Here is a 12157-nt window from a genome sequence, read left to right as displayed (position 1 = left end):
AGGGCTTCCCTCGTCCCCTGCCCCGTATTGCAGAACATAAGCAGATTGAGGAGGGAGAGAATAGGGATCCTCTGCTTTGGGGGATTCTTTTTCCATTTCTAACTCTCCACAATATTTCAAAAGAAACAAACAAACAAAAAAAGATCACATATAAACGTGTAAGAAAAACATCTCCTGACAGTGTAGACAGAACTGAGGTCCAAACCCAACTACAGCATTTACCAGTCGGATTGCTTTGGACCAGTCACGTAACCATACTGAGCCTTAATTTCCTTTAAATGAGAAAGATAATTGGCTGGACAAAGTGGCTCATGCCTGTAATTCCAGCACTTTAGCTGGCCAAGGCGGGTGGATCATTTGAGGTCAGGAGTTCGAGACCAGCTTGGCCAAAGTGGTGAAACCCCATGTCTACCAAAATAAAAAAAATTACCCAGGCATGGTGGCATGCACCTGTAGTTCCAGCTACTCGGGAGGCTGAGACAGAAGAATGGCTTGAGTCCAGAAGGCAGAGGTTATAGTGAGCTGAGATCACGCCACTGCACTCCAGCCTGGGTGATGGAGTGAGACTCTGTTTCAAAAAAAATAAATAAGTAAATGAGAAAGACAATGCATAGCTCATAGGCTGTTGGGGAAGACTAAAAGGTTCCATAAATTATGACGTATGCTCACTGCTGCTACTGAGGACTGGTGCCTTCTGGTGTACATGTACAGGGAGAGCGCAGCTGTGGAGTCCAGCGCACAGTATCTGGAGGGCAAACGGTGAGCAGGCAATCTGGGGGTCTCTGAGAACCTTCTTCCCAATGTACTAACGCACCTCCCTAGGGAGGGCGTGAGGACCTGATGAGGAGGAGCCCAGCAGCCTGGCTGGCTCTGGGCCCCAGACGGCTGTCCCCGGGGGACATTCCCGGATGTCTGCTGAACACTCCCTCAGGGGGCTGGAGGGAGGAATGGAAACTTTCCTTCCTCAAGGTGAAACTTTCCACCGGGCTTAGGTCTTGGAGAACCACAGGGCGTCAAGATCGTGGGCTGCCTGCCGCCTGTAACGGGAGCTAGGGCAAGGCCCCCCACTTCCTGTGGGAGCTAATGAGCCTCGAGAAGGAAAGCCAGGAGCTGCTGCTCCAGCCAGATTCTATTTCCTCCTCGTTTGAAGAGTGGTTACTTAACACCTTGGCTGTGACTTTCCCAGCCTCAGACAGAGTCCACGGGTTTCACCCCTTGTGTTTCATTCATGCATTTTGATTTCAAAGAATTGCTGAGCTCTGTTCTAGAGAGCAGGGTTAGGCAGGGAGTGACAGGTAGAGAGAGGAGGAAATGCCAGGACTCTCTGGGCACAGCTCGGCCTCCTACCCACCCTGATGGTGTCTGGGCCAGGGGCAGCTTCACAGTCTTCCCGCCTCCTGGGAAAACTCCCAACTGACGGTGTCCACCCTTTAAGTGGAGAGGAAGGAACCACGCAGGAAACAGACTTTGTGAACGAAAGATGGAATAAGTGGGACCAACAGAGTCACCTATCCATTACCCTGTGTGACGGAGGAAGAGCCCACAGGATGCCAGCTCTTAAACCTCAACATTGTACAGTTGCCTTTTGAAGACAAGCCATTCTTTCCCCAGCTTGGGTCCTCAGACACATTTCCCAGTCTGACTTGAGACACTTGTCTTATTCTTTAAAAAGTCTTTCAGTGATGGATTATCACTACAAAAAAAAAAAAAGTTTTGTCTTTATAGATTATACAATGTTCTAGATTCTCATTTCAAAATTCTTTTTTTTTTTTTTTTTGAAGTGTAGTTTCGCTCTTGTTACCCAGGCTGGAGTGCAATGGCGCGATCTCGGCTCACCGCAACCTCCGCCTCCTGGGTTCAGGCAATTCTCCTGCCTCAGCCTCCCAAGTAGCTGGGATTACAGGCACGCGCCACCATGCCCAGCTAATTTTTTTGTATTTTTAGTAGAGATGGAGTTTCACCATGTTGACCAGGGTGGTCTCAATCTCTTGACCTTGTGATCCACCTGCCTCGGCCTCCCAAAGTGCTGGGACTACAGGCGTGAGCCACCGCGCCCGGCCCATTTCAAAATTCTTGTAGAATTTGTGGAACTCCAACATGCCTGCAACCCTCTAGAGTTCACAGGACCTAGTTTGAGAAACACTGCAATAGTGAATAGGAAAAAAAAAGTGTAGGCTGGGCGCGGTGGTTCACGCCTATAATCCCAATACTTTGGAGAAGCCCAGGTGGGTGGATCACCTGAGGTTGGGAGTTTGAGAACAGCCTGATCAACATGGAGAAACCCTGTCTCTACTAAAAACAAAATTAGCTAGGTGTGGTGACACATGCCTGTATTCCCAGCTACTTGGGAAGCTGAGGCAGGAGAATCATTTGAACCCGGGAGGCAGAGGTTGTGGTGAGCCGAGATCACACCATTGCACTCCAGCCTGGGCAACAAGAGTGAAATTCCATCTCAAAAAAAAAAGAACATAAAAAGAAAGTGTAAAGCCTAGGCTTAGAATTGAAAAGAACGTTAAAGGTGATCTAGTCCCGCCTTTGATGCTACCCTCTGATTCAATGTAAAAGTGCTTTTTCTCACACTGGGGACTTTCTGCTTTAGATCATCTGTGACAAATCATGTTCAGCTCATGCATCTGTAAATCTCCTCTACCCTCCCCACCCTCTGACCTCCCAAAATCGTCAGTCCCGGCCAGGCATGGTGGCTTATGCCTGTAATCTCAGCACTTTGGGAGGCCAAGGCGGGCGGATCACCTGAGGTCAGGAGTTCAAGACCAGCTTGGCTAACATGGTGAAACCCTGTCTTAAAAAGAAAAAAAAAAAAAAGGCCGGGCGCGGTGGCTCACGCCTATAATCCCAGCACTTTGGGAGGCCGAGGCAGGTGGATCACAAGGTCAAGAGATCGAGACCATCTTGGTCAACAAGGTGAAACCCCGTCTCTACTAAAAATACAAAAATTAGCTGGGCATGGTGGTGCAAGCCTGTAGTCCCAGCTACTTGGGAGGCTGAGGCAGGAGAATTGCTTGAACCCAGGAGGCGGAGGTTGCGGTGAGCCGAGATCGCGCCATTGCACTCCAGCCTGGGTAACAACAGCGAAACTCCGTCTCAAAAAAAAAAAAAAAAATTAGTCCCTTGCCTGGGAAGGCATAACAGTAAAACATCTGGGCTCTGTAGTCAGACTAACCTGCATCTGAATTGTGGTCTGTTGCTGTGAGTCTGTGGGCAAGCCACTTAACTTCAATGAGCCTCAGTTTCCTCAGTTTCACACGTGGCTGCTGTGAAGGTTAATGGGACTATGAAGATGAGGACTCGCTGGGCATAGTACCTGGCGCGGAATTAGAACTCAAGGATTGTTAACCCTTATTGTTAAGTAAATCTACTAGCTTAAATTTTTTTCTAATTGATACACAATAGATGTATCTATTTTGGGGGCACATAAGATTATTGAATACATTCACATAATGTGTAAAGATCAAATCAGAGTTAATTGGGCTATTCTTTACCTTAAATATTTGTCTTTTCTTTATGGGAGAAACATTCCAATTATTCCCTTCTAGCTAGTAAATAAACCTGCTGGCTGGTGCCGCTCATTGTGGCATGACAGTTTGCCTCCTTATTAGTCCCCACAAGCTCTTTGAGAGCAGACCCGTCTCTTACTGAAGTTCTTCTACATTTGCCCAGTGCCCGAACTGCACTCTGTAGATGTGGCCCTACTCTGCATCTGTTGAACGTGGAGTGTTCCTTTGCTGGACAGTTCTAATTGTGGGAACTTACTCTTGTTAGTAGTTACAAGTAGAATGTCTCCATTCGAATCATAATTTGCCTCCCTCTACAATCCATCCACTAATCCTGGTTCTACCCTCTGGGGCAAAACAGCATGTAGAAGTCTAATTCCTTTATCCCTAAGGGTCCTTCAGCCCTTTGAGAACAGCCAGCATATCCCCACTTATTCTTGCCTCCTCCATGTTAAACACCGCCCAGTGGCTTTGACTGTTTCTCTCACAAATGGCTTCTGCTCCCTCACCGTCCCTAGTTACATCTGAACGCATTTCAGCTCACTGATGTTTTTCTTAATGTGTAGTTTTCACAACTGGACACAAAATTACAGTGACAGCCCAGCCAGAGTAGAGAAACGTGTGATCACTAGCATATATTATTAAAACAGCTTCCACTCCAACTTGAAGCAGCACTGGTGAGTAAGGCCGACTAGATAGGGCACAGAGCCCTGGTTAATAGAAAGAGAAGTTCTCGATGAAATGTTCGCTGTGCACTTTCCAGTGCAGATCATCCACATGTGGGTAATGGGAAGCTGACCAAATCTTCTTCTACCCAAGGGTAGAAATGGGATGTGCAGGGTTGCTGGAATGACCAGTGCTGAGCAGAGTCACAAGGGACAACTACTTAAAGGAAGGGGTGTTAAGAGGTAGGGCTTGACTGACACCGAGACCCAGGGCCCTGCGTCACCTTCTTGTCTCTCCTCTCAGATGACCTGGACCTGGATGAGCTCCAGCTGGAGATGGAGGACTCAAAGCCGCACCCCAGTGTCCAGTGTAGCCCTACTCCAGGTGAGATGGCGTCTGGGGAATGGGGGCGAGAGGGAATGGAGAAGGGGCACCCAACCACCTAGTTGGGGTACTAGGTCAGCCAGGCATGTCTGCAGCCACATTCTTTGCCTGACTCCCAGCCTGCTGACAGAGGGCTCTCCTTTCATAATTCCGGGGGAAGGAACTGAGTTCTTTCCCTTGGGTGGCTGTTTGCAGGGAGTAGCACGAGTAGAGGGGAAGTCAAGCAATCAGCCAATTAGCATTTATACATCCAGGAGAAAAGTACCGTCACACAGGAGAGAAGCAGGAAAGAATGCCTCGACCCCCACTGCGCAGGGTGGCACGTGGGACTACTTTTGAGTATTCCCTCAGTCTAAGACCCATACCACAGAATCCTAGAGCCAGGTGGGACTCTGAAAGGTCACCTTCTCCATCCCTCACTGCTCCATCCCAGAAAGATTACAGTGTCTGTTAAAACTCTGCACCGTAGAAAAACTCCATAGTATCCCTGGGTAACTCCTTATAGCACCATCTAACCCTTACAGTTGGGGAAGCCTCCTTTGGAGTCTAACCTAGATCCATCTTGCTGCGAAAAAATAAAGCAAATAAGAAAACCCTCTTTTTTGGGGGTGCAATTCAACTTGAGATGTTTAGGGTGAGGAGATACCTTCCCTTGCATATAAAATGCTAACAAGGCCACAGAAGGCGGCAAGCACCATGCTACTTAGGCAAGGATGGGAACTCTTCAGAATGAAGAGAAAGTGATGAGCAGTTTGCTTCTTCTATTTCATTCCACCTCCATTTTCCAGTTTTCCAGCTTTCTCTGGCCCAGGACTTTAACTTCTCCCTTTACCTTATCTGAAACCTACGTAGAGTGGTTGCCTGACCTTGCCCAGCCCGAGTTCTCAGCGCTTGGTGACAACAGCACGCCCCCTAGTGCCAGCTTGGGGCCAGAGCACTAACCCAACCTGGAGGAAGCAGGTGCCGTTTCTGACTTGGAAACACACATGCTTCATTCACAATGCCATCGAAATTTCACCTCTGAAAACCAGTAATCGGCAGGGATGAGGTAGCAGAGGAAGTTCCAAAAGACAAAGTCCAACTTAAGCTTGCTTCTAAAGTAACCCATACCAAGTGGTCAAATAATTATGGTACATTTTATGGTATATAAAATGTGTTTTGAGTAATATGAAGATATTTTCTGGGAAAAAATTTGGGAAACTCTGCTTGATAAAAATGTAACTTAAAGAGAATGAGAAACTTATGTACAGCTGTCTTAGTCCCCTTTGTGTTGCTATAACAGAGTACCTGAGGCTAGGTAATTTATAAAGAAAGAGGTTTGTTTGACTCACAATTCTGGTGGCTGGAAGGTTCAAGCCCGGGCATCTGATGAGGGCCTCAGGCTGCTTCAGCTTGTGATGGAAAGCAGAATGGGAGTGGATATGTGCAAATAGATGACAGGGTGAGAGAGAGGCTAGACTCCCTTTAATTACCTGCTCTTAGGGAACTAATCTGTTCCCTGGATTGATGGAGAACTCACTCCCATAGGAGGATATTAATCTGTTCCTCAGGGATCTGCCCCCATGACCAGACACCTCCCATTAGGCCCCGCCTAACACTGCCACACTGGGGATTCCATTTCAGCGTGAGTTTTGGTGAAGACAAACCATATCCAAATGATAGCAACAGCAAAATCTTAATTCAGTTTGTTTTGTTTTGTTTTGTTTTTTTATAGAGATGAGGTTTCACCATGTTGGCCAGGATGGTCTCAATCTCCTGACCTCATGATCCGTCCACCACAGCCTCTCAGAGTACTGGGATTACAGGCGTAAGCCACCACTCCTGGCCTTTAATTTAGTTTAAAAACCTATATGTATGTATGTGTTTTTTAAAGACCAGAAGGAAACGTGAAAAAGTGAGTTATCTCTGAGAAGTGAAGTGTCATGTCATTTTAATTTTTCCATGTTATATTTTCAAATTTTCCACAATTATCACCTATTATATTTGGTAGTAAGAAAAAAATGATTTAAAAATAGCTCCCACAGGCCAGGCATGGTGGCTCACATCTGTAATCCCAGCACTTTGGGAGGTCAAGGCGGGTGGATCACCTGAGATCAGGAGCTTGAGATTAGCCTGGCCAACATGGTGAAACCGCATCTGTATTAAATAAATACAAAAATCAGCCAGGTTGGTGATATGTGCCTGTAATCCCAGATACTCGGGAGGCTGAGGCAGGAGAATTGCTTGAACCTGGGAGGCGGAGGTTGCAGTGAGCCAAGATCTTGCCACTGCATTCCAGCTTGGGCGACAAAGCGACTCTGTCTCAAAAAAAAAAAAAAAAAAAAAGGCTCCCACAAAAGCCTCTCAAATTCACAAGCTACCTAGAAATACAGTCAAGAACAAGAGTCTGGGCCGGGTGTGGTGGCTCAAGCCTGTAATCCCAGCACTTTGGGAGGCCGAGGCGGGTGGATCACGAGGTCAAGAGATCGAGACCATCCTGGTCAACATGGTGAAACCCCGTCTCTACTAAAAATACAAAAAATTAGCTGGGCATGGTGGTGTGTGCCTGTAATCCCAGCTACTCAGGAGGCTGAGGCAGGAGAATTGCCTGAACCCAGGAGGCGGAGGTTGCAGTGAGCCGAGATCGCGCCATTGCACTCCAGCCTGGGTAACAAGAGCGAAACTCCGTCTCAAAAAAAAAAAAAAAAAAAAAAAAAAAGAACAAGAGTCTGAAGCCAAAGGAAATGAAGAAATAATATTTCCAAAGTTACGAGGTGATTTAGGAAGACTTTGGGGAGACGGATGGCAAACACCAGGATGTCACCCATCTCAAATGGACCCACGTTGGAAAGAAGTCATCTGTATTTTGATTTACTGGACTTCAGACACTTTACCTCCCAAACACTGATTGACTGACAAATATTAAACGTGGTTGTACCCCTGTCACAGAGCAAGGGAGGCAGGCTGGTAGAATATTCGGTCAGGATTCTCCCACAGTGGGGGCCTTAGTGGATTACGGGGGACTGACTGAGAGAAACAGAGGCTCAGGCATAGACCAGGTGCTGTCTGGGCAGTCCCTCACACCTCCGTCCCTACCTGCCATGTCTCCCAAAGCTGATACCCTCTTCACTCCCTGATGGCAGCCTTCCTTTCTTTCAAGTACTGTCCTTCGCTTAACATTTGCTCAATGTCTGGGTTTGTACTATATTAATTTGTACCGTGTGTGTGCGCTTATATCTTTTTTTGAGAGAGAGAGTCGTGCTCTATCACCCAGGCTGGAGTGCAGTGGCACGATCTCGGTTCACTGCAACCTTCAGCTCCCAGGTCCTAGTGATTCTCCTGCTTCAGCCTCTCATGTAGCTGGGGCTACAGGTGTGTGCCACCACACCCAGCTAATTTTTTGTGTTTGTAGTAGAGATGGGGTTTTGCTATGTTGGCCAGGCTGGTCTCAAACTCCTGACCTCAGGCGATCCAGCCCCTTGGCCTCCAGAAGTGCTGAGGTTAGAGTCATGAGTCACCACACCCGACCTATATGCATTCTGTGTTCTGGTGTATTGAGAGGAGAGTTGGGGTTACCCCACTTGCAGCTCTTTGGAAGAAGAGTCGTATGTCCCACTGTTCCTCCCCACAACCCCAGCTGGGAGTCTCTAGGGTGAGAGACCCTCCAACTGGGAGTTCTCTGGGGGCAGATACCAGGTGTCAGCCTCCCTTAGACCTCGGGTTTTCTGATGGCAGAGGCCATGCTCATCTCTTTTTAACTGGAAATTCTCTGAGTGCAGAGGCTGACCTTGTCCTCAGGACCTGGTCCCAGCATCCTCTGGCCCAGGGTTAATGTCGGATCCTCTCTCCTCCAGGCCCCTTCAAGCCCTGCGAGCACCTCTTTGAAAGCTGGGGCATCCGCCTGGCCGTGTGGGCCATCGTGTTGCTCTCGGTGCTCTGCAACGGACTGGTGCTGCTGACCGTGTTCGTCGGCGCGCCTGTCCCCCTGCCCCCGGTCAAGTTCGTGGTAGGTGCAATTGCAGGCGCCAACACCTTGACTGGCATCTCCTGCGGCCTTCTCGCCTCGGTCGATGCCCTGACCTTTGGCCAGTTCTCTGAGTACGGCGCCCGCTGGGAGACGGGGCTGGGCTGCCGGGCCACGGGCTTCCTGGCGGTCCTGGGGTCCGAGGCGTCGGTGCTGCTGCTCACCCTGGCCGCGGTGCAGTGCAGCGTCTCCGTGTCCTGCGTCCGCGCCTACGGGAAGTCCCCCTCCCCGGGCAGCGTCCGAGCGGGGGTCCTGGGCTGCCTGGCGCTGGCCGCGCTGGCCGCCGCGCTGCCGCTGGCCTCCGTGGGCGAGTACGGGGCCTCCCCGCTCTGCCTGCCCTACGCGCCGCCGGAGGGCCAGCCCGCAGCGCTGGGCTTCGCGGTGGCCCTGGTCATGATGAACTCCTTCTGCTTCCTGGTCGTGGCCGGCGCCTACATCAAACTCTACTGCGACCTGCCGCGGGGCGACTTCGAGGCCGTGTGGGACTGCGCCATGGTGAGGCACGTGGCCTGGCTCATCTTCGCAGACGGGCTCCTCTACTGTCCCGTGGCCTTCCTCAGCTTCGCCTCCATGCTGGGCCTCTTCCCGGTCACGCCCGAGGCCGTCAAGTCCGTGCTGCTGGTGGTGCTGCCCCTGCCCGCCTGCCTCAACCCGCTGCTCTACCTGCTCTTCAACCCCCACTTCCGCGACGACCTTCGGAGGCTCCGGCCCCGCGCGGGGGCCCCAGGGCCCCTCGCCTTCGCCGCAGCCGGGGAGCTGGAGAAGAGCTCCTGCGACTCAACCCAGGCCCTGGTGGCCTTCTCCGATGTGGATCTCATTCTGGAAGCTTCTGAGGCTGGGCGGCCCCCTGGGCTGGAAACGTATGGCTTCCCCTCAGTGACCCTCATCTCCTGTCAGCAGCCAGGGGCCCCCAGGCTGGAGGGCAGCCACGGTGTAGAGCCCGAGGGGAACCACTTTGGGAACCCCCGATCTTCCATGGATGGAGAACTGCTGCTGAGGGCAGAGGGGGCCAAGCCAGCAGCGGGAGGCTCGTCAGGGCTTGGCGGCTTTCGGCCCTCTGGCTCGGCCTTTGCTTCACACGTGTAAAATGTCCCTTCCCATTCTTCTCTCCCCCGTCTTCCCTTTCCTCTCTCCCCCTCGGTGAATGATGGCTGCTTCTGAAATAAATACAACCAAAACTCAGCAGTGTGATCCGTAGCAGGATGGCCCAGTCCCTGGCTCCACTGATCGCCTCTCTCCTGTGACCGTCACCATGAGTGCTGCTTGGCCTGGCTTTTGCTTGGCTTTCCTCAGCGTCACCTTCACGCCTTGTCATATCTGAAGCTGTGAGCCAGAGACCTGGACGTTTGTCCGCTTAAGAGAAATGAGGGAAGTAAAGAGAGTGAAGGGGTTGATCAGGGCACAGTGGACAGGGAGACCTCACAGAGAAAGGCCCGGAAGGTGATTTCCCATGTGACTCATGGATAGGATACAATGTGTTCTGTGTGCCATTAATCTTGACATATGCCATGCATAAAGACTTCCTATTAAAATAAGCTTTGGAAGACATTACACGTGATGTCTTTTTCTTAGAGATTCGCAGTGCATGATACTGTAATAAAGGTCTTGAGAAGTCCTGCAGTAGTAAAATCTATTGAATGTTGTATAACCCAGTTCCCTGAATTATTTGGTATGGGTTTTTGTCTGCTTAGTTTTTGTTTTTTTTTGTTGTTGTTGTTTTTGTTTTTTTTCCCGGAATATCTATTAACAAGACAGAACTTAGCACTGTTCTCTCCCAAGGAGCTCATTTCTGTACCATCTAGTGCTACCCAGTGACATCACAAAATGCTGCCACTTCCTGAAAGCCCTGATCCTAGGATGAGCTGCCAGAGGTAACTGATGATTCCATCCACCAGCGGAGACTCTCAACACTTCACCTCCCACCTCTCTTATCCTATGCTGGGATGGATGAGGAGAAGCCTGCCGTTGTGGTCCAGACTCAGACCCCTGAGCTGGGGCAGGGAGAAAGGGATCCCCGTGTGCTCTCTCATCACCCTGCCGTCAACCCCAGCAAGCCTAAGCACCAGTGAATGTTTGTCCGCTGCAAGAGGGATAGTAGGGTTCCTGGATCCTGGCAGGGCTGTCTGACTTCCCGCTGGCTCTTTTTTGCCTTCTTAGGTTTCTCCATCAGATGTCCCCTGCCACCTCCTGCCACAAGACAGGTCCTGCCTACTCTTTGGGACAAGGAGGCCTTAGCCAGAAAAAGAGGAGGGATTTGTATTGTAGGTATTGAATTTTAGAAAGCATTGTAGGTATCTGGCACCCTGGGTACTTCAAATAGGCTGCTGACTCTTTTGCCTCTGCCCTCATGACCTTTCTACCTATGGTTTACCAAGTAAGTGTCTCTGAGCATTTCCAGAATGCCCCCCTCACCCAGCCCCAAATACACACATATTCAATCTGAGAGTGAGGAGGTGAGAGCAGGGGCATCCTTCCAGACATTAAAGGTAATTCTTGGAGACACAAAAAGAGAATCCAAGACTCAGAGAAGGGCAAGACTTGCTCTAGGGTACCCTAACATCAGTCACATCTAGAGGATAGGAGCCTAGAATTCTGAGCCCAGATGGAAAACAATCTTCTTCCTCAGTTCTGGTGTGGTCCTCAGCCAGGCCCTATCCCCAAGGACTATTGAAACAGCAACCCCCAAGAAAGCCCTTCTTCTAATTTTGTATTTCAAGTTTCTGCAGCTTAGCTTCTCTGCTATCTCCCTGCTGTCCCCAGTGCCTAGTTCTGACACAGAACAAAAACGCTGCCTAGGCTGAGGCAGGTGGGGTAGCTTCATGGATGAAACTTGATTCATTTCTAAATCTTATCTGCTAGTTGCCTAGTCTCTTATAGGCTCTGAAGGAGAATGTGCCGACCTTGTAATCCCAGAAGGAGCCTTAGGGTCCTACCATGAGGCCAGCCTCGTTAACTGATGGCAGGTTTATTTATCGGTTGTTTATTTGAGAACCCTGCTCTCCCAATTTCCCCAGAGCTGATCAAAAGCTCTTAAAGGAAAGAGCTTGCTCTACTTTGGGTACTAAGAATTGGTGACTCTTATCAGGGAAAGGAATTCTCTCTCTGAGATACCTTAGGGATGACAAAACTTGTACGATTTTTGGGACCCTTAGCTTGTGAAAAAGTCACCCCAGATCACTTGTCACTCCCTGCCTCCGCCATGAGATCACTGTTCCCCTTGGAGTTAGGGAGTTTGTGTTGAGGTGGAGTAGAGGGGCCATGTGTTGGAGGTTTAGGAGTTACAGGAACTGCTCCCTACAGGTGGCCTCTTCTATGGAAAGGGGACCAGTGATTTTTGGCTGCAAGCTCTAGGGTAGCATCTTATTATCTTATCATCTGCTTCTAAAGATCCAGACATGTGCTGGCCAGAGGAGCATCTGCTGAACCTTCAAATTAGAGGAGAGGTGTGGAGGAGGGGAGTGGAGGTGTTTGCTGTTAACTGTTTTCATTATTCGGAACGTCTGGTTGATATACGCTTACCCAAAATAAAGCGTGGCAGTAGAGTTTGTTTTTTGGTTTTTGACTGAATTTGTAGCAAGTCAGTATGTTACTC

The 12157-nt window shown here is 49.8% G+C and overlaps 1 protein-coding gene across 4 annotated transcripts in view; it reads left to right on the top strand.

The window, feature by feature from the left end:
* LGR6 (leucine rich repeat containing G protein-coupled receptor 6) overlaps positions 1–10109 on the top strand; it is a 128869-nt gene extending 118760 nt beyond the window's left edge. For all 4 annotated transcript variants that reach the window (XM_074385033.1, XM_010348874.3, XM_039467063.2 and 1 more), the window contains 2 exons: positions 4482–4562; positions 8396–10109. In XM_074385033.1, coding sequence (XP_074241134.1) covers positions 4482–4562; positions 8396–9651 — 1337 coding nt within the window. In that variant the 3' untranslated portion in view covers positions 9652–10109. The remainder of the gene's footprint in view (positions 1–4481; positions 4563–8395) is intronic.
* Positions 10110–12157: the final 2048 nt, after the last annotated feature.

Source organism: Saimiri boliviensis, chromosome 14, assembly GCF_048565385.1.
Source record: "Saimiri boliviensis isolate mSaiBol1 chromosome 14, mSaiBol1.pri, whole genome shotgun sequence".
Classification (NCBI taxonomy): Eukaryota; Metazoa; Chordata; class Mammalia; order Primates; family Cebidae; genus Saimiri; species Saimiri boliviensis.
The sequence above is the reverse complement of the archived record's forward strand: the minus strand, read 5'-3'. Positions and strand labels throughout refer to the sequence as shown.